The 22,762-nt window shown below is 40.4% G+C and overlaps 1 protein-coding gene across 1 annotated transcript in view; it reads left to right on the top strand.

Annotated features, from left to right (window-relative positions):
- Window positions 1-22,762, top strand: part of ADAMTS12 (ADAM metallopeptidase with thrombospondin type 1 motif 12) — a 305,201-nt gene that overhangs the window by 237,296 nt on the left and 45,143 nt on the right. Inside the window, exons 17-18 of the mRNA XM_020290052.2 lie at window positions 8,100-8,226; window positions 17,872-18,082. Coding sequence (XP_020145641.2) covers window positions 8,100-8,226; window positions 17,872-18,082 — 338 coding nt within the window. The remainder of the gene's footprint in view (window positions 1-8,099; window positions 8,227-17,871; window positions 18,083-22,762) is intronic.

Below are 22,762 nucleotides of genomic sequence, written 5' to 3'. Positions count from 1 at the left end.
GTCTGTACCTTTGGGTAGAATTGTTTTTGTTTCTTCTTGTTTCTGGAGTTACGCGTGAAAAGACAAGAGTTCATCATGGCTTCCATGGAGGGGCCGTACAATGCTTTGCCTATGCAGCTAACACCAAACTCACTGTGTCTTTTCTGCAGGAACTCTAAATACGATATGTGATGATTCTCTCTTCTTCTCCTTTTTCCACTCAGTTTTATAAGCATCTCTGAAAAAGAACCCAACTTGTAGGAATTGTAGTCATTAAAATCTTTTTATTAGCTTGATTTTTTAAGCACAGAATTCCATTTTTAAAGTGGCGTGAGCTCTCCCTGCATCTGGCTCTGATTATTTGCTGACCTGTAATTGTATCCCCTTTGCCAGATTCAATATTCCAGGATGACAGATTCTGTGCTTGATGCTTTTTGTGTCTTCCCTCCTCCTCTCTGTGTGGCCTGGTGCTATTTACTGGTTTATTATAAAGAATATTGCAAAGGATACAGACAAAGAGATGCGTAGGGCAAGGCATGTGAGAAGGAGATGCAGCTTCCATGCCCTCTCCGGGCGCTCCACCTTCCAGAAACCTCCATGTGTTTGGCTATCTGCTTTTAATTTATGGGTTATGTATGTGAGGATTGATACCTTTAAAACAGCGAGTTTTTCTAGGTATGAATACAATATAGCTCTCTTTTTCAGTTCTTTGGGATTCTTTCAGATTTATTATTTTCTCCTTAGAGATGTATAGGAATACAGTTGATTTTTGTGTTTTAATTATGTATCCAGTAACATTGCTGAACTCTCTATTAACTCTCAATTTGTCTGTCAAATTTCTTCCATTTCTGTATTGTTTAATAATAAGGAAAGTTTTATCTCTTTTCCAGTGGTTTTACTTTGTTTTTGTTTTTTGGATTCATTGTGCTGACTTGGGCCGCTAATAGAGGGCTGAATGGAATAATTTCAGTAGATAATAAGGGGCATCCAAGCCTTTCTCCTGATTTTGATAATAATGCTTCAGGTGATCTTTATCAGGAAAAATAAGTTTCTTTCTATTCCTAGCTTATTATATCTTTCATTATGAATGAATGTTGAATCTGTCCCAATATTTTTCTGCATCTGCTGAGATAATCACATGTTTTTTTTCTCTATTAATATGCTAATTGGTTATTCCATGAATAGATTTTCTGTTACTGAGCTGTACTGGCATTCTTCAGATAGAATTTACTGAATATGATATGAACTTGTATATATATTGTATACACTCTTGAGTTCTGTTTGGTATATTTTATTTAGGACTTTTGCATCTATATTCATGAATGAGATTTGTCTTTATTATTCCCTTCCTGTACATTCCTTTGTCCTATTTGGTATTGAAGTTATACTAGCCTTATAAATAAGTTGGGTTACTTTCCTTCTTTTTCTTTCTTTGCAACTTCATATAAAAATAAGACTAATAATAGTTTGTGTCCATTGCTGTCCTTGTTTCCCAAGTTTTCCCACTGATTCTAGTCAATCCCACTGTGGTTAGGTGGGGGAGATTCTTCCTTTTATGTTCTGTCCTCACAAAGAAATAGGTCTTTGCTGTAGTCAAGGAATAACCGTGGCTTAACTAAAGTGGAAGTGGCACAGATGGAAAAACTGTAGAAATGTGGAGCTATTTAGGAGATAGACTAGATCAGACTTAGTGGTTGATTCAGTTTACCTGTTGATAGAGAGTGATTTGAACATGAGGCAAGATTGAAGGGACATACCCCGTGTTCACCCTTGGGTAAGTAACTAAATGGTGGTATCATTCACTGAAATAGGGAAAATATGACAAGAAACATATCTGAAAAAGAGTTTATGATTGTATATGTTCAATTAAAGTGCCCATGAAATTTCCAGGTGAAAATACCTAAAGGCAATACATCCTTATTTTAAAGTTTTTGTCCGATAGCCCTATCAAATTTATTTCACCCAGAGTGGATTCCTGTTCTAATTATTTTGTTACTTTTCCAAATATTAGATTTTTTTATGTATTTTGGAATTATAATTTGCAGGCTTGATTGCAGTGTGATTTCCTTTTAATTTCTTTTTCTTTTCTCTCTCCTCCCTTTATCCTCTCATCTTCTCCCTGTGTGCACCTCATTGTTTCTAATAATTTTGCAATTTTACCTGACCACACTGCATGACTTTATTTCAGGACCAGGACTTGTCATGATTCCTTAGAATTGCTATCTCATAGTGACATTGAAGATATGCTAGATATAGTTGTGGAGATAGCACATAGCTTGGCTGAGATCCTGTATGAGAGACTGAGTCCTTGTCTTGCACCTTCTTAGGGCTAAAACTCATCAAGAGTGAATGTGCTAAGCAGTTTTCAATGAGACTGGTCTCATCCCCATTTCATGCAGAGCACCTTTCGTCCTCGAACTCCACTGGAGCTGAGCACGTGGCCAGCACTAACTGCTTCTGCCCAGAGCCTGACAGAGCCTTCATTAAATCCTACTCACTGTTTTGCAGGATGTCTACCTACATTTGAGTGTGATGCCTTTTTGTTTTGCTTTTTAATATATTTGTGTATATTTTATACTCTAATATTTTTTAGATGTCTATATGTTATATATTACTGTTTCACATTTGAAGCAAATGGTTATTTAAGCATAAATTCACTAAGTTTTTTTAAATTTTCAATATTGAAAAAATTGTATAACCTTTGTTCTAGATCAGAGATCCATTTGAAAAACTGGCAAGAGAATGTTATGTTAATAAATTTAGCCAACAGGCATGAAAGCCAGTGTATTTTCCACAGCTCTCTCTTCAGGAGTGAAGGGCTGTCTCTCAGAGAACACCAGTGATGGTCCTCTCTCCATGCCAGGCTCTGTCCCTCTGACCCCTCAGTCATTTGCTTTTACTTCCGCCTTATCCAGGGGGAGTGACCCTATAACTGCAGCAGAATTTAGGACTAGCTTCTCAGGAAATTTGGAAGGGGATGGAATAAACAAGTGCTTACTGAAAGAAATATACCTGAGTCACCCAGCAAAAGATCATCAGCAAGAGATCGGATTACCTGTGAAGAAACACCTGCAGAAATGGCTTGACACAGATACTGATCCAATAGGAAGCTTCAGCACTCCTTGTTAAATAAGAAAATACATTGGCAAAAGCTCTGAATCACTTTCATAAAGATATAAAAGTCACATTTTTGACTCATTGCAGCCCTAGTGCTGTAGAGTTCTGTCAATTATAATAAATTCTAAAAGAACTTTCCTTATGTCCTGTAATGGCACTATTGTTGGAAAGAGTTTATCGCTTCTGACCATGACCTTGGCCAATTTTGTGCTCAGTGATCTCCTCAATTCTGCATTTTCCGGTTTGTAGGTACATGCATGGCCTACACAAAGGGGAGAATGCTTTCCCCTGCCCTATCCTGGACTTCTGTTTTCTCTTTACTTTACATGGCTGACTTCTCTTTGAGTATAGTTGTTGTCCCTTTGTTCAAGGAATGTCATGTTCTAGTAGGAAAAGAAAATATCAAAAACTCCAAAGACTGTGCCTGTAAAGTTCCTGGAGATTGCTCAACTGTCCTTCTAAACTGACTTATAAACTAGATTACGTTCATTGGAAATAAATTCGTGTAGAGCAGATACTTGTGTTTAATGAACCAGTTTCCTATAAGGTTTAGCCAACAGCATTCCTACTAAAGCTCAATGTAACCATGTTTGATATGTGTTCATACAGCCTTCATACATAAGGCCACATGTTCCACTCGAACCCTGATTTGTGACCATATACAGATATTTAGAAAACAGAATTCACTTCTTTGGTAAATCAGAGTCAGATGCTTCTTTGCCAATTTCAAAGTACATTCATCTTGGTGCTTAATCCATCTGATTTTGCCCACCATAATTCTCAGACATCCAGATATTGATGTGTAATAATACCTTTTGAATCTAAGACTTCATAAAGATACTAGGAGGATTTATTGAGATGGAATTAAATTAATGGAATTGAGATGGTTGCTATGGAATGAGGATTATATAGTTTGCTATATGCATAAATATATAAAATAAACTACAAGTAGTATACAATGGAGGTCTGAAACTTTTCAGTTCTAGTTCACTAACACAAAAATGAGACCCCTTAGCCAGGGTGGTTAATCTAATGTTCTCTTATTCTTCTGGTCTTCCTTGTCCCATTTGGCCCCATGTGGCCAGTGGAGATTAGTCCCTGCCTTATCTCCAGGCCTTTAGTTTTGTTCTCTAATAATGCAGTTGCTTGGATTTTCTCAGTTGGTCTCCATGAAGGTTTGCTTTGCTCACTGTGCTCTATGAAATGCTGACTGCTTTTCTTGTTAATGGAGGAGACATAAACTTTTTCAAACTTCTGATTTTCTTTAATTGGGTACTTCGCTTGATTTGCACACAGTGGTTACAGAAGGCAAGTTCTAATCAGGAAGGAGTACTTCCTGTACTTCCCGTACTTCTTGATTGTGGTAAATTTTGAAAATGGCTCCTTCATAGGGCAAAACCTTTTTCTACCTAACACTATTGAACATTCTTCAAGCACCTTGTTTGAGCATTTCTTATATAATTTCTTATATTACCCCTGCCCACCACAATCAATGTATGAATTTATGTAATATCATTGGCATTTCAGGGAGAGAAAAAACTATTGGCTTTGAGTCGTACTGATATTGTGAGATGTATGGGTTGCAGAAATGAATGATAATCATATCTTATTGACTGATATCCTGTCAATATTTGTTGTTAAAGTTGGTGTCAATATTCTTTTGAGCTAGAAAAAAACATGAATTGTATAACCGAGGGTTCACTTGCTCACGGGAAGGCAGTTGCATCATGCAAGTATGAAGACTAAGGCTCCAGTGGACGGGATGAGTCATTTGCTTTATCTCCTAGCCTCAGAGTGTGAAGCCAACCCTTGCCTTATGAGGTGCAGGAAGCAAAGTTTCAGGAGTTAATGCCCATGATCAGGGGGTGAGAGTGTTATACAGAGGCTTTGGATTTGGATTCAAAAACTGTTCTTAAGGACCTACTGTGTGCATTAAGCATTGTATCAAGACTTACAGTACATATTAGGATACATACATCATTTTTATCTTCACATCAACCCTATAGTATAATCTTATTGCCATTGTGAATAAGAGGAAGAGACAACTGAGGTTTGGGAAGGTTGGCAAGAGTGCCCAAGATCACTCAGTAAGTAAGTGAAAGCAGGTTTCAAAACTAGTTCTGGTTCTTATGGTGGTGTTGGTGTTGATGTTCATGTTGTGATTGTTGATCACTCTCTGTCATACACACACACACACACACACACACACACACATCGGTGTATTTTAGTTTTTGTAGTGATGGAATCCAAACTGTCCTTATCTGAGTCTTCATTATGAATGGTAGACCTGAACTCATTGAGCAGGAAAACAGAGATGAAGGGGACAAGGGAGCCAGGAAAAATCAAGGTAAATATTTAGTGGGAACTGAAATTGAAAGTTGGTTAAGGATGGACTCGTCGGTAAGACAGGTGGCTATAGAATTCCCACTGTTCCTTTCTTCCTATGAAGTTAATGTTATTTCCATTTATTTAGGGGGAGTATAGTGATAAGATCTATTGTCACTAATTCACAGAATCTTATAATTTTTCATTATTAAAATCAAATATCTAATTTTGGTAGGATTATAATTTATGTCCTAATGTAAAATTTAACTTGTAGTAATATCATTCTCAAAGACTGAATATACAATACTTTGAAACTCTTTCACATGATATCACTAAATATTTACTATCTCGAGTATCTTTGATCAGTTTATAATAATAGGAAATACTTCACTTTTTTTGGCCATAGGTCATTACAATAAGCTTAAGTCTTCAGTTGTTTTATCTATACTCTTCCTAAATTGAATTTTGGAATCAAACTAAATTAACCATATAACAGGTTCTCTGTATTTTACAGTCTCAATATTGAATTGAGAATATGATAAGCTATGTCATTGTGGCTTTTTGGACATAAAGAACTTTACTTGTTTTTTTTACATTTAGCATAATTTTACATTTAGCATAATTTCCACTCAAGATGATCAGGTTTAGACTATAGGAAGACAGTTCTTTTGAAGGCAGTTAATTGACCTTCCACTGCTGGATACTTCTCATAATATTTAACAAGCATTTGCAGCTGCATGGTGACATTCTCATTGCCACATGGAGAAAGGCATTCAGAATCCTCTGGAAATAGTATTTTGAATTTGATTCTCATATATTTTGGAATGTGATTGATTTCTACTTCATGTCTTTTAAAGTAAATGCTTCCAGATAAGCAGTTAACTTAGCATGGTGGCAGCATACTGATTGACTAGCATCTTTAAAATGACAAGCCAATTAAAAAGCCAATATCATTTTTCTTTCTTTAATTAACATGGAAAGATCAAGGTTACATAGATTCAGCCTTATCTCTCAGACTTTCTGCCTTCGCAGTGTCACATAATGATAACTGCTCTTAACAGGATGGCCTGATTCTTAACCCCCTCCACATGAGGTATTGTAATATTCTATACCAAAGAAAGATTATGTTAGTCCAGCAATTGGTTTTCGGAGTTAATGAGTATGTCACTGAAGATTAATGGTTTGAGTTTTGGGGGGTTTTTTTACTACAAAGGAGGTGTCATTCCTTAGGGTCCACACAGGAGTAGAGAACCCATGTCTTTCTGATTTTAAGATTGTTCTTTTTTAAGCACCAAAGGAGGCAAGAAAAGCCTCATCTTTCTCTGCTACACTGTTTTTTAACAAAAGGATTTGTTATGTACAATTTGGATTCAGTCAAAAGGCAGCCCTTAAAGACAGGGAAGGCCACTTTTCCTTGAGGCTGTAGGTCCCCCACCCCTCCAGAAACCAAGGAAGGTAATTTGTGGCTCCATTAACAATGAAGGGTGAGGGAATAAGGCCACCATCCCTAGGCATAAAGATTGAGGAAAAGAAGCAGTTTAACAAAGAGAGAGCTCCTGCATTGCCCAAACCTAACTGGATGCCACAGCAGTTAGTAAAGTCAGCTTACCAAGGCGCGCGCGCGCGCGCACACACACACACACACACACACACACACACACACACACACACAGCTTAGAACAGGGTCTGGGCCAGGTGCAGTGGATCACGCCTGTAATCCTAGCACTGGGAGGCCAAGGCAGGCAGATTGCTCGAGATCAGGAGTTCGAAATCAGCCTGAGCAAGAGTGAGACCCTGTCTCTACTATAAATAGAAAGAAATTAATTGGCCAACTAATATGCATAGAAAAAAATAGCCAGGTGTGGTGGCGCATGCCTGTAGTCCCAGCTACTTGGGAAGCTGAGGCAGGAGAATTGCTTGAGCCCAGGAGTTTGAGATTGCTGTGAGCCAGGCTGATGCCATGGCACTCACTCTAGCCTGGGCAACAAAGCTAAACTCTGTCTCAGAAAAAAAAAAAAAAAAAAAAAAGAACAGGGTCTAGGACAAAGCTTTATTAGCCTATAGACCTTGCCACCCACCACGTGCATACCTTACATACATTATCTACCTAGTCTCTGAAGGCATTATGATTATCAATCTTTGTATGTCAAAACACTATATTTTAAAAAAAAATAACATTTCAAACTTCACAATATTATTTTAAATTTTATTCCTGTCTTTCAGAGTTTACCAACCTCAACTAATATAAAGTTCTATATCTCCCTTATTCTTTGATTAATGAAGCTAATTAATATAGCTGTTGCCTGGTAACAGCTGGTGATAATATCTACTTTCATTATTTAGACCTCACTTTGTTTCCTGTTGGCATGTGTGTGTTAGTCTTGTCTCCACAGCTGGATTGTAATCTATGGAATAGATCATATGACCTACCTATAAGATTATATGATCTACCTGTAAGACCTATAGTCCTTCCAAGCAAGATCTCCCCCACCTGTTCCCGGCTACAGCATGAGCATGAATAGCAAAAGGTCCCTAGTCTTGATCCCTACTTTAAAAACCAAATAACTTTTGAGCAACTTTCCTATCCACATGATCACTTGACATGATCAGGGCTTCACCTGACCGTGGACACGTGGGCTCAGGATTCAACTGTGTGAACCTTTCTGTCCAACCCCCAGGTATCCGCCGCCAGACTGCCCATTGCATAAAGAAGGGTCGTGGGATAGTGAAAGCTACATTCTGTGACCCAGAAACGCAGCCCAATGGGAGACAGAAGAAGTGCCATGAAAAGGCTTGTCCACCCAGGTAACCATCGCTGACAGCGCGAGCTCTGTGTGTCTGTCTACAGTGATGTCTGGTTCAAGGGTAACCAAATGCTTGCTGATAAGAATAGCTATGCAGCTTTGTTAGAATAAATACAAGAAATCAGTTGGAGGTTTCTGTGGCCATGCTATTGGAGCCTGTGACAAGCTGTGAGAACATTTTCTCCCAAGAGCAGCATGTTTTACAAGTTGGATGTGTTCTATGTTTAATTATTTGGTAAGAGTAAGTCCCAAAGCCTTGTTGAAGAGAAAGCTATGTAGATCACACAAATTTTAACTAACGTGTTTGGCTTTTCCAAGAGCACTTTACCAGCACAACTGTAGCCTTTGGACAATACCTTGGCACCTTTAGGTCACAGTGCCCACTTGTTCTCCAGGCTGCCTGGGAGAGTGGGCTCATAGAGCGGGCTTTCCTAGTCTCAGCATTATTGGCATTTGGAGTTGGATGATTCTTTGTTGTGTGGGGCTGTTCTGTGAATTGTAGGATGCTTAGTAGCATCACTGGCTGGTATTTACTTAGGTGCTAGTAGCACCCCCTTTCTCCCCATCCAGGTTGTAACAAGCAAAAATGTCTGCAAACATTGCCAAATTCCTCTAGGGGGCAAAATCACCCATGGTTGAGAACCACTGTTATAGAGGTACTCTTTTGATGAGCACATTGGTTCAAGATATTGGGATCCTAAAAGGTATCTGGGATGTTATGAGGGGCCTGTGTTAGAGACAGAGAGAGAGAGAGAAGAAAGAGGAGGAGAAGGAGAAAGGGAGAGAAAGAGGAAGGGAAGGAAAAAGGGAAGGAGGGAGGAAGGGAGGGAGGGAGGGAGGGAGGAAGGAAGGAAGGAAGGAAGGAAGGAAGGAAGGAAGGAAGGAAGGAAGGAAGGAAGGAAGGAAGGAAGGAAGGAAGGAAGGAAGATTGATTGATTTCTGGATAGAGTCTTCATTCTCTAGTGACCTTAAACAAGGATGTATTTAGGTTACAGATTCCATCTGATGTTTATTCCAGTTCTAAGCAGACACACTGAAAGGGGTTTAAACAAGAGGGGACTCGTTGGTATAAATCAAATAGGTGACAGGTTGGATTCTAAAGAAGAGCTAGAATGTAATAAATAACAAAGAACTAGGTAAGAAAGAAGAGTCAGACCAAGCAAGTTAAAGAAAACGATGTCAGTGTCTTAGAGGTTCAAACAGGCAGGGCAGCAGCCAGGGAGTTCCCATCTCAGAGTCAGAGGTTTGCTCTCCATCCAGTTCTGCGGTTTCTTCTGGGTAGGAGGCGGGCTGTGAGGTCCAAAGCTGGACCCTGCCCTATCAAGGTAGGGCAGAGATGCTGTGATCACCTCACCTTGCTGTAGCTCTTTCCTGTGACTCTTTTGCCGGGAAGAACAGGGAACATCAAGAAGGTTTCTGTGGCTATGCCATTGGCTCCGATATGCTAACAGTGCTCACAGCCACACTAGGTTTTGTGTGTAACTGCAGTTACTATGCTACCTTCTCGGGGAACAGTGAGCTAGGAAAGAGACCTTCTTAGAGCTGATTGATCGCCCACTACTCCACAGGGTTCATGTGCTTTCCCTCCCTCACAGTTAATGAGCATCTGCCTATAATTTCCTTTGCATTCCTTACATTCTTTCCTCACTTTCAAAACCACACTCTGTGTTGGATTGGCTATCTTCTTAAGAACATGGCTATTTCTTTGAACTAATTATATCCGTGGGGTTCACATACTCATTTTTATGGTTTTACGCAGTCTGCCTTGGCCTCCGTATGACCAGCAATTAACTGCTGAGTACCTGCCGTTTCTCGTGAGAGATGCAATGGTGACAACAACCAAATAACAGTTACCATCTATTGAGCACCTGCTTCACTCTGGGCCACATGTTGGGAAACCTTATACATTCTCTGTATTGTTCCCAACTACCCACAAAGATTATTATTGTGCCAAATTTCTAGAGGAAGAAATGTTTGTCACCTTGCTCAATGGCATGAAACGAGTAGGTGACAGAGATCTGAATCCAGGGCTGTCTATCTGTGGTCTCCATCCCACTCAGCAGGCCTCCCACGAGAAGCAAGCACTTCTTACCTATCTGTGTCTGAAGCGAGGCAAGTGCTGAGCGAGATGCGTTGGGCCCCAACGATCCCCCTGCAGGTGCTCACCTGTTGAGGCTCAGGAGGAGCTGGGGACATTGGCCACATACGTTGGAGCAGCACAGTCGGAGAAGATTGTGGATTCAGTGTCAGCTCCCTGTTATGCAACAGACATCAACCTGTACCTGACATCTTCTTATTTACCTGTCCCTAAAAACTTGGCCTCACTATTTCCAGAATTCACTTTCCATAAGGGTGGTTATCTTTACCTACCTCTATACTCCAATTACCAGAAGTTTCTAGCTGGAGGAAACCCCCTAATAAAATACAGCTAGATCGATGGAAGGAAATGGCTGTTGGGGCAAGAGCCTAGAGGCAGGAGGACAGGAGACGAACTGAGGCTAAAGCCCGATGCAGGGGCAGACCCAGAGGAGGAGCTGGATGAAGACATTCTTAAGAGATACGGGCCACGCTCTGTGGACTTGAAGTCAGCCAGAGTGCAGTAGTGGCAGGCTGAAAAATGGCCCCCAAGATAGCCACATCCCAATCCTTGGAGCCTGTAAATGTTATCTTATTTGGAAAAAGGCTCTTTGCAGATGTGATTACTTGAAGGGTCATGAGACGGAGAGATTGTCCTGGATCATCCAGGTGGTCCCTAAATGCCATCACAAGTGTCCTTATTGGAGAGAGGCAGAGGGAAGTTGAGCACACAGGGGAGAAGGTGATGTGAAGACAGAGCAGAGATTTGAAGACACCAGCCTTGAAGATCAGAGGGTGGTGGGCACACGCCGTAGCGTGCTGGCAGCCACTGCAAACTGCAAGAGGCAAGAAAAGGAAGCATTCCGTAGAGCCTCTGGAGGGAGCACAGCCCACCTGGCACCTTGATTTCAGCCCAGTAATGCTTATTCTGAATGTCTGGCCTTCAGAGCTGTGAGTGACTACATTTCTGGTGTTTAAAGTCACCGCGTTGGAGTAATTTGTTGCAGCAGCCACAGGAAACTAAAACAGGCAGCTTAATGCAAATGTGATGTCAAAGCCAGGGAAGGGCAAAGGAGAACCCTCCATCAGCTTACAGAAGGTTCAAAGCTTGGAAAACCATATGATTAGGATTTCCATAGGGTGTGTGGCAAAGAATTTTTTGGAAAGGCACAAATATGTCACTCCTTTAATAAATCTACAGTCGGGAAGGCAAGGTGAGATCCACACATGATGGCAGAGAGAGGCTGTTGTCCCTCAGGTCAGGGACCAGCAGCCGGCTGTCTGGATCCCTCGCCCAGGGTTCCTGGCTGCTGTCCGCACGCTCCCTGCCCTTCCTGAGGCTTTGTGCTCAGCTGGAATCTCTTCATCTCTTGCCTATGAGAGCAGCATGTTTGAGCGAGATACATGATAATCTTTTCTGCTGTGATGCTTCTTAAGCTCAGCACACAGATGTAGCTTGTTGATTCAGAGCAAAATTTTGAAATGGACAATTATATAACCTCCCTCTCACAAAACCAGTAATGAAGCCTTGGCAGCCAAAATGGAAGTGCCGCCGGCCACAGACATGAGCTGGGCTGCCAGACAGCCACGTGCAGTCCCAACTATGCAAACGTGACGTCCAGTGCCCAGCTCTCCTTGGTGAGCTGATGACCACTCCTACAGCTGCCATCTCTGCCATTCTGTAGTCACACTTCAGGGGTGGAAAACAACCTATCCTGTCCCCAAGCTTCTGCTGTTGTGTTGGAAACAATGTCCTCCAAATGATTTGAAGCATTTACTTAAGGAAGAAGAGCAAAGCATAAGTGATTTGACAACTCTTTCTAAATCTTTGTCACAAGGTAGCATTTTTTTGCTTTGATTTAAGCTACTTTTCCCATGGCTGTTATATATTTCCCAAGGTCTGAGTTTCTTTGAAGCTATTTCCGTACGTGATTAATGCCTGTGCCCCAGTTTGTGGTCATTAAAGATCAATAAATTTAGCAAATAAAGCCTGAATTCACCCAGTTCAAAACTCAAGCTAAAGACAGTCTTCAGAAAAAGATATTAATGATCTCAATGGTGTTTTCTTGAATACCAAAAGTCAAATGTTTCCCCTTGTTTTTGTTTTACTCAAGGTAATACATATACACATGTTACACATATCTATGTGCACACATGTACATATATATGTACACACATGTACACACATATATACACATACACAGATATATGTACACATTTATGTTTAAAATCTATAATATCTGTATTTAAGGGATTACTTGGCCCCAGGTAGTTAATTTTATTGAAAGTTCATTTTAAAAATTTCTTTTTTCTTCATGCTGTGTATAGATATAGATAGATAGATAACACATTCCTTTCTCTGAATCCATGTTTGTTTAATTAATTCATATGGACTAAAATCTTTAGCAAAAGTAACAATTACAGAGTCTCATATGATGATTCTATCATGCAGTCCATTTTTGTTGAAAGAGATAAGGCTCTCTAACTTGGTTAAGATTTTTTTTTTTTTTTTTTTTTTGAGACAGAGTCTCGGTTTGTTGTCCAGGTTAGAGTGAGTGCCGTGGCGTCAGCCTAGCTCACAGCAACCTCAAACTCCTGGGCTCGAGCGATCCTTCTGCCTCAGCCTCCCGAGTAGCTGGGACTACAGGCATGTGCCACCATGCCCGGCTAATTTTATATATATATATCAGTTGGCCAATTAATTTCTTTCTATTTATAGTAGAGACGGGGTCTCGCTCTTGCTCAGGCTGGTTTTGAACTCCTGACCTTGAGCAATCCGCCCGCCTCGGCCTCCCAAGAGCTAGGATTACAGGCGTGAGCCACCGCGCCCGGCCTTGGTTAAGATTTTGACTCCTGCAAATGTTAACTAAATATAAGATATAGAGGTACAATTTCTGAAAATGCATTCACAGGTAGGATATGATAACCTAAATAGAATTCCATAAAACATTCAAACATGATGGTTAATTTATAAAAGGTTTTCTTGTATATGATTGCATTTTAACTCCTGCAAATATTTATGAAGTAGTCAGGTGACAGAGGATGGCTATTACTCCCAGGGGGTATAAGAGGAGATAAAATTTCAGAGAAATTTGATGCCATGCCCTAGGGAATAAGGCTGGAAGGAAACTAGCAATTCTTAAGAACTCACTATTTTCCAAGCCCTTTCCATATTGCCGTATCATTTCATTCTGTGAGCAACCCTGATTGGCAGATATTTTTGTGCTCATTGTATAGATGAGGACTCTAAAGCCTTCATAAAAATGTTCCAAGGTGACTTAGATACAAGTTCCAGAGTCTGGGTATGATCCCAGATGTCTGCTGAGAAGGCTCTGTTTGTGCTGCCACACCATGCTGCTGCCCAGGATCTCAGGATGAGCAGGTTTCAGGGCTAGAACCAGAATCCCCCAAATTTAAAATATTTCTTTCAAATTAAAACACAAATGAAAATTGAAAAACTAACAAGCAGAAAAGTCTGACTCCAAAAGTAAGTCATGCATTCATGCATGCAAATTTACAAAGTGATTAAAGAAATTTAATTTGGTTATTTTTTAGAGACAGGGTTTCACTCTGTCACCTAGGTTGGAGTGCAGTGGTGCAATCATAGCTCACTGTAACCTCAAACTACTGGGCTCAAGTGATCCTCCCACCTTAGCCTCCCAAATAACTGAGACTACAGGCAGGCATGTGCCACCATGCCCAGATAGATAATTTAAAATTTTTTTGTGTGGAGACAGCATCTTCCTATGTTGCCCAGGCTGCTCTTGAACTCCTGGCCTCGAGTGAATACTCCTGCCTCGGCCTCCCAAAGTGCTGAAGTAACAATCATGAACCACCATGCCCAGCCTCCTTTTTAAATAATATATAAGTAATAAATGAATATTGCCCTGTTATATTATTTGTTTTTGCAAGCTTAGTCTAATAGTTTTCGTGTACATGAATTTTAAGTTGCGATGTCTTCCTTTGTCAACTAATTTCTATGATATCTGAAAAGTTCATACCCATCATTCAGAGCTGTCCTTTTCCCTCCCAAAAGAACTTCATGTGCAAGGTTTAATCTTCTTATTTCTAAATCATTTTTCTTCAGTAATATCTTATTTTTACATCCAACTTCAACATTTCTGTGTTCTTCCCCAAAGGAGTATTCAAGACAGATTTTTCTAAAGAAAGCTTCTGATTATCTAAACCTAAGAAATGTGTATTACATGGCCAATGGCTTTCAGGATGAGGCCTTGCATAGCATGTTCCAGGATAGAGTAGCCTGTCAAGAAAGAAATTCTTTGGAATTAAAGTGTAGCTGGCTCCAGACAGAGGTCATTTGAGTCTCTTCTCTCTCCTGACTCCTCGCTGAACTTTGGCTCCAAGCAAAACAAGGCTCTGCTAAGCAACAGCTGTGATGGTGCCCAGCATATCAAGTGCTCAATAAACATCTGATAGCGATTCATTCAACTCTGGCAGCTGCATGTAGGTTTCAGTGCACAAAAGAATGGCATATGATTTAAATCAAGGTTTCTCAACCGCAGCACTATTGCCACTTTGGGCTCGATAACTCTTTGTTGCAGGGAACTGTCTTGTGCATTGTAAGAGGTTTAGCAGCATCCTTGGCTTCTACCCACTGAATGCCGATAGCAGCTCCCTCCTCTTCTTTTGTGACAATGAAAAATGTTTTCAGACATTCTTAAATGTCTTCTCGAGAGGGACATGTAGGAATCTCCACTGCCTGTGAGTTTCTGATCTGAAGGAAAGGAAGACTGGGAAAAGCTCATGAAAGAGGAGAGAGGACTGAGTTGGGGGCGGTCAGTGGATGGAAAGTTACTAAGAGGAAACCTCAGGGAGATTCTGTTTAAATCAACTTAAAGGATTCTTGTTGAGGCCTGCCAGGGTGATCAGACATCACCTGGGGGATAGGGGAGGATGAGGAACCCAACCAGATACCGAGGGTGATCAGATATCAAGAGTGGGAGTTCTTGCCAAATTGACTTATCAGGGTTCTTTGCTAAAATGGAATTGCACAAGGAAGTGCACAGATGAGCCTGGGAGAGGGTTCAGGAGCCTGACTAAAGTTTGGCCAAGCAGAGAATCTTTGTCAGTGTCTTCAGCATTCTTGTAAGAAAGATCAATGGCAGAAACAGAGAAAGTCATGTGAGGTTGCTATTAATCCTGAGTTGATTAAACCAGAGAAATTGTCTTGTTGAAGGAGAATAAATGTTTGGGCCACGTCTTTTGTCTAACTGAGTTCTTTGCATCGTATATTGCCCTTCTTACCAATCACTCAGAGCACTTTGAAAGTCTTCTGTTATAAATCTGTAGATATAAACATAAAACTCCTATAAATATAAAAAGAGTATTCTGTCATAAATATCCTTGAAATCTGCCAGAAGAGGTGATATTATGCAGACACCTAAAAGAATGAGATGGACAACAGAGAACTTGACCATGGCTTCTGAGTCCTAGGCCTGCAAGACCTTTGCAGGAACAGTAACAACAAAAAGATGACTTTTCACTTTAAACTAGTGACAAGCTGTCTTAGCCCATTTTGTGCTGCTATGCCAGAGTACCACAAACTAGATAATTTATAAAGAACAAAAATTTTATTTCTTATAGTTCTAGAGCCTGCAAGTCCAAGATAAAGGTACCAGCATTTGATCTGGTGAGGGCCTTCTTTCTGCACCCTCATGGCAGAAGGCAGAAAGACAGCAGAGGACAGACATTGTGTCCTCACACAGAAGAGTGAAAGAGAAGGAACCCACTGCCAAAGGCCCTTTTTATAGCAGCCTTAATGAGGGTGGAGCTCTCATGACCTAAACACCTCCCATTAGGCCCCAACTCGCAACACCGTTGCATTGGAGATTAAGTCTCCAACACATAAATTTTGGGGAACACAATCAGACCATAGCACAAGCACATGCAAAACATCCCCCTGTGAACTGCAAAGGAAACTCCAGAAAGAGAAAACAGGATGTCCCAGTATCACTTGCGAGTAATTAGATGAATTAGCCTTGCAGCCAGCTCAGATTGAGGCCTTTTCAGAATGGCATTTTATATATTCCCTTGGCCTGGCCTCCCTTGGAAAAGTCAGAAGTAGGACCAAATAATTAGATTAATACAGAGGGCATTTATTTAGTTTCACATCATACTGTTCTAATATTAGCTCTTTATCTGCAGATATTAAACACAGAAGAATAAATAATCTTAACTACTTATTAACTGGAGAATATGATAGAGTTGAGGAATAGCTTTCTTCTGATATTTTTAACTTGAGACTAAAAGTATGAGAATCAAAAGAAGTTCTGCTTAAATCAACCCAATATTTAGTAACCAAAAATGATAGTAAAAAGTTTGTCTTCTTCAAAATTACCCAAATTCAATACTATCTCAAGGTCAGGAGACTTTCTTCAAGTCAGTAATGAAGGACTTCCCATGGTGTACTATTTTCCCATGAAAAATGGAAATGTCCCACTTTGTCACTACATGAAGGGATGAAGAATCAGGCTGTATATAAAGCAATGGTAGGTCCAAACCACACTGGGTAAAGACAGTTTTTCTGTCTTCTGTGTTGGGAAAGATTTGCACAATGATGGCACAGAGAGACAAGGAGAGGGCTTCCAAGAGGACTCCCTGCCATTTTCAAAAGCCACTTTTTATGTAACCAGTGGGCACACATCCTAGAATCTTGAGTCAAACATTCATGATAACGGGGTAGAGAAAAGGCACACGTAGCAGTTTTTCCACTGGTAAATATCCAAGATATTAATTTCGCCAACAGTCTCAGCTGTTCAACTTGTCAAGAACAGCTGACAAACAAGAAATTATCTTATTTAAGTTTCTTCTTTTTCCAGTTCTTTCTTATCAAAGGGACCAGTGAAAATGTTAACAAATTACCTGCAGGAGATAGGGAGGAAAATGAAGGCAATTCTCTTGATTGATAATATCCTAAATAATTTAAAAATTAGTGTTGAAGTGCCTGCTTCACATTGGAATAGAAAAACATTCAAGTAAGAGCCAGGAGAGCTAGAGTCTAAGTGGATTCTTTCACTCCGTAGCAACACTCAAAATCACAATAAATCATAACAGATGATTGAGTTCTTATTATGTGTCAGGCTCTTGATTATGCACCTTACATGAATTGACATTTTATTTAAGCCACAACACTCATATAAAGTAGATATTTTTACACCCATTGAACAGATGAGGAAGTGAGGTTTACCCTTGCTTGAAGTTGCACAGAAGAAATCGTGACCTCAATTTTCTTAGCTGAAAAGAGAGGGTGTGTATGTGTGTGTTTGTGTGTATATAGAATATATAATGAATATATTACATGAATACACATATTCATTTAATAACATGAATATTTAACAGCTACTTATGCCAGGTGTTCCGGGGAGCTCTGGAGCTGATTGAATGAGTCGCCATGGCACCGTCTGCAGCACGCCCCCTAGTGGGCTGGGGCGTCTGCAAGGGCCTCCTAGCTCTGTACTTCCGCGTCTGCTCCTGCTCTCTTTCCAGTGGGTGAATGGAATGGGTGTGTACTTTTGGTGACCTTCTCTGACATGTCCATGTCTGTCTGTAGGTGGTGGGCAGGGGAGTGGGAAGCATGTTCGGCCACATGCGGGCCCCATGGAGAGAAGAAGCGAACGGTGCTGTGCATCCAGACCATGGGCTCCGACGAGCAGGCCCTCCCGCCCACGGACTGCCAGCACCTGCTGAAGCCCAAGACCCTTATATCCTGTAACAGAGACATCCTGTGTCCCTCGGACTGGACAGTGGGCAACTGGAGCGAGGTAAGCGCAGGGTTTAGAGGGGAAACTGGCATCATTCATGGGTGGGGGGCAGCACCCCCACCCACCCACTCCTCCTCATTTTCCAATCCAAAGTGTGACCCTACCTAGCCAGATAAAATTGCAAAAATGGTCAGCGTCCATCACCTCTGGTATGTTTCCTGTATTTCCCGCCACCCAGTGCTTGTTTTCTATTCATACAGGATCTTGTTCTCACTTGTCCAGTGGTTCTCTAACTCCGTGGCAGGGATGTGGTACACCCTGGTAGTACAAGCTCATGACAACTAATCGGTAAATCATCAGAATTCTTGCTGGGTCCAATGTTAAACCATTGGTAGCAAATTAGGGCTTCCCCACCCACCCTCAAAGTGGTTTGTTAAACATTGACCGGCACATCACTGTAGTTAACTAAAACCAAAGAAGTGTTGCTCTAATGGTGGAATGATGGTAGAACATTCGGCACTTGGAGAAATTCCCACAAATTGACTGTCTATGCAGCATGTATCAAGGCCAAACCCACCCAAGGTTCAGGATATTATTATTAGCTACATAAATTCAAATAAAGTGCTGCATTTTCTCAAAATTAATTTGGTATAATTCTCTGAGTGTAATTATAAATTAGTAAGCTAGAAGGTTATGAAAAACTCCAGGGCTTTAATTTTCTTTGGGTCACTATGGAACCTGGTTCAGTCAGGCCTTGTCGTGTTCCCAGAGTGATCACTGGAAGTAAAGCTCTTCTTTCCCCAAGAGCCCAGGAGCCTCAGCTCTACTGCCCTATGTGCATGTCAATCAATGGCCTAAGGAATGACTAGATAATAAATATTTTTAAAAATTAATAGGCCAGTGTTTAGAGATGAATGCTGGCTTTATCTTATGAGCTAGTTTGAGAAACCACATACTTTCCATCAAAATGCTACCATTGACCAGGATGGTTTAGGAACTTCTCTGAGGACTCACCTTCAGGGAAAATGGAAAATATTTTATTCAAGAGAATGCCATCAATTAGAACTAAGTCTGATAGATAAGTGAGTAATGTCATCAAAACCTTTGTGTTTAAAAAGTAATATTTGATTATAAATAAGTGAGATTGCTTTTCATGTATAACTTATAAAGTTGAATTCTAAAATGTGTATAAGCAAAGGCACCATCTCTAAAGATACCTATTTGAAAGCAGAACACTCATTTGAATATGGCAACTAATATAACCTTGTTTCTAAGACTCTATTTCATTAGCTCATAGTCACAGTTTAGGTTTATTTAGCTTCTAATTCTGTCTAGGATGCTCTCTTGGACATCTAGGTGAAAATAAAAAAAAGAAATGGAAAGTTTGGTCCCTAGATTATAAGGATTTCCTGTCAAATAGGAGAGAAAGGACCCTGAAAAGGAAAAGAAAGGAAAGCAAAGGAAAGACAAAGGTAGCCTGCAAAGAAAATATACCTACAAATTACTGCAGGCGTATTGCTGAGCCGTGCACTGAAGTGTGTGCACACATCAGTAACAAGCTGAAAACTCTCCCTGCTGTTCCTGGGGGTGAGAATAATCATAGCATGTGGCCTGGCCACAGCCTAGATTTCTGTAAATTACAGTGTTGTCAAAATAAGGCTGAATGGGATATTGTGACTGGTCTATTAAATCTATATACCAAAAATGTGTTGGCTGCAATGAAAACTGTTAATAATTTTGTCATGTAGAATTTACTAGTTGTAAGAGTCTTAATGCTGTTTCAGAGGACTACAACCACAGATTTGGCTGAGAGTTCTTCTTAATGTGTTCCTGTTTATTGAAAGCATAATAACCTGTCTTCAGTAGAGAATAAGGAATCAAAAGGTTGGCATGATGTGACAAGTCTCTGTGTGTGTGGTTCCAAACATAGGCCATTGCATTATCAATGGACAGCACCTGCAGAATTGAGTTTCTAGCTTCCTTCCACTTGACAGCACTGAGCAGGAAGGCTGAGCTGATACCTTCTTTGAGGAGATGTTATTAGGAGAAGTACTTTTAGTTAAATCAGTATCAAAATATTCATTGAATAGGTCCTTCTTTCTTTCCTCTGCTGTCTTACTAACAACCTTCTAGTGAGCCTTGCAATATATGATGAAATATCTTTGACATTTTAACTATGCCCAGATACTTTTTTAAGAGTGATGATATAGTGATTCTTTATACCCAGTATTCATAATCTGAATTTTGTCTTGAGACCATCATTGTTTGGTGCAGGGTGTTACTCCAGCAATCATTTGGTCTACACTGAGTAGTTTGGATCACCCTGGATGAGTTTGAAACTATAAGGCAACTGAGCTGAAAGACCAAAGATCTGAGAGCCTTCTAGACTCCTGTAAAATGGTCCTCCCTGGGCTGACAAAGGTGGGAAGAAAGAGGAAAGGTAAATTCATGAGCTGCTTTTCCCTATCAATACACCTCCACCAACCCAAGCAGTGAGAGGAGGGTGGGCTCAGCCATCCCAGGCTGGTACACTCCCCCTTCACCCAGGCAGCATTGGAAATTAGAGGGCTTTCCTGCCCCCTGTGACCAGGCCCACCCCTCTCAGCTCACACTGTAGACACCTGACTCCTATCCTCAATCTTGAGTTCCAACAAGATTTTTATCCTGGTTTTGTCTAGCCTACTTTCTGGGCTAAGAAGGTAAAGAAGGGAATTCTATTTGTTATAAATAAAGACCAGGCATCAAAGTTTCTGTGACTCCCATGCTTCCTAGATACACCACTTCAGTGGCATGACTTGTGAGAAGCAGCCAGTCTAGTGCCGAAAGGCACAGACCCTGAGCATGGCTCCCTGGGTTCAAATGTTTGTATGTGGTGACCATGAGACCTCCAGAAGCCAAGGTGTGTGTATTTGTTTATACACAGTTTCTCCTTACATGGCTGTTTCAGGCAGTTTACAATAAAAAGACTCTAGACATTGAAGTGGTGAAACATCCACATGGAAGCATTAGGAGAAAAGAAAAATAAAAAAATAAAAAAAAATTAAAAAAAATAAAAAAAAAAAGAAGTGGTGAAACAGAAGTCAAGGCCATGATTGGGACAGAGAGCAACATGCTGGACATGAACATCACAGTAAGGCCACTGTGATGAAGCCTTTGGTCTAACCCAGTGCCTCTGGGCAATCGTAATTCTTTCCATCTGACAGGTGGAAAGGTACCTCTTCTTTAAGAGACAGCCCTGGTGTGATACATTGCTAAAGTTATGTGAGGTTTTTAATAATGGCTCCAAAAACAAAATAATGATAGATAATGATTCAGCCAGATGCTTTGTAGAGTGCTTTGCCACCTTTTTCCTTGGATGGATGGATGGATGGATGGATGGATGGATGGATGGATGGATGGATCAATGGATGGATCAATGGATAGATGAATGAATACCAATGAAAGCACCATGTAGTTAATAAATGTGTGGTTTTGTGCATACTTGGCAGAAGAGGAAGTGAGAAGAGTCCTAGCTGAGATCCCAGAGAACTTTCTAGGTTCTAATCTTGTATTGCATAAACTCTCTGTACAGTCTTAGGAAAATGATTTCACCTTACAGGGGGCCTCAGTTTCCTCAATGTCAAACCAGCATTTATTTCTCCTGGTAACAAGACTAATAGACTTAGTGGGATAGTAATTTTTCTAAATTTTCCATCCCTGGAAATCTCTGACTGCATGGCCACGAGCTAGTGAAAATTTTCCCTTAGCCTTTTGTTAATGAGAAAGATAAGGTTATTGTAAGAATTAAATAGATAATTCATATAAGCACTTAGCATAGTGCCTTGCTAATGCTAAGTCACTAAATGGTGACTTATTATCAGGCAAGCAGATGAGGCTTCCTCTGATTTTACAAACCTTGTCCAATCAGTGGCACCCAAATGTGCTGAAGGAATTGACCTGTGGCCCTCTAAATTTCCACCTGTCCCTTCTCTGAGCTCAGGACCATTTTATTCATAGAACACTGAAAGTACACTGCTTAGGGCCTGCAAGTTTTTCCAGGGCCTGCAAAATTATTTGAGACCTGAAAAAAAAAACTTAGATATTGTTTTCATAAAAACAAAGGGACACTATAAAGTCAGAAATCAATATTTAATTACATATTAATAGCAAATATTTATTGGGCATTTAGTATATATTATTAGTATGTATTATGTATACATCTATTAAATATCTGTATAGATATTAATGCATTTAATCCTTACAATGGCCTTATTAGCCCCATTTTACAGATGAAGAAAGTGAGGCAGAGAGACATTTAGAAACTTGTCCAGGGTCACACAGCCACCAAGCCATGGAGCCAGGATTTGAATGCAGGCAGCTGAGCTTCCACTCTGAACACTCATTTGTGTCTCAAATGTCTGAAAAATGTAGCAATATGACGGCTCTTCAATATGATGGCTCTTAGAATTTCTAATCTGCTTTTCCTGTGCCACACATACACGTGTGTGTGTGTGCAAGCAAAACCATCAATTAAAGAAGTTACTGGGACTCTATTAAGTGCAGAGCTGTTCACCAGGGTGTTGGAATGCACAGTGACCTAATAGACTAAATGACAATTGTCTCAAATGAGCAGGGAGGGCTCTTCAGATGATGTCATGGCAGCAAATATTATTAGCAACACCATGTCTATTGCTAAATGAGAAGCCAAGCTAGGCTCCTGTGAAGTCCCACAGGACTCTGTGAAGTTCCTGCAAGGAAGAG

Source organism: Microcebus murinus, chromosome 11 (assembly GCF_040939455.1).
Source record: "Microcebus murinus isolate Inina chromosome 11, M.murinus_Inina_mat1.0, whole genome shotgun sequence".
NCBI lineage: Eukaryota > Metazoa > Chordata > Mammalia > Primates > Cheirogaleidae > Microcebus > Microcebus murinus.
This window is presented reverse-complemented; position numbering and strand designations above follow the sequence as displayed.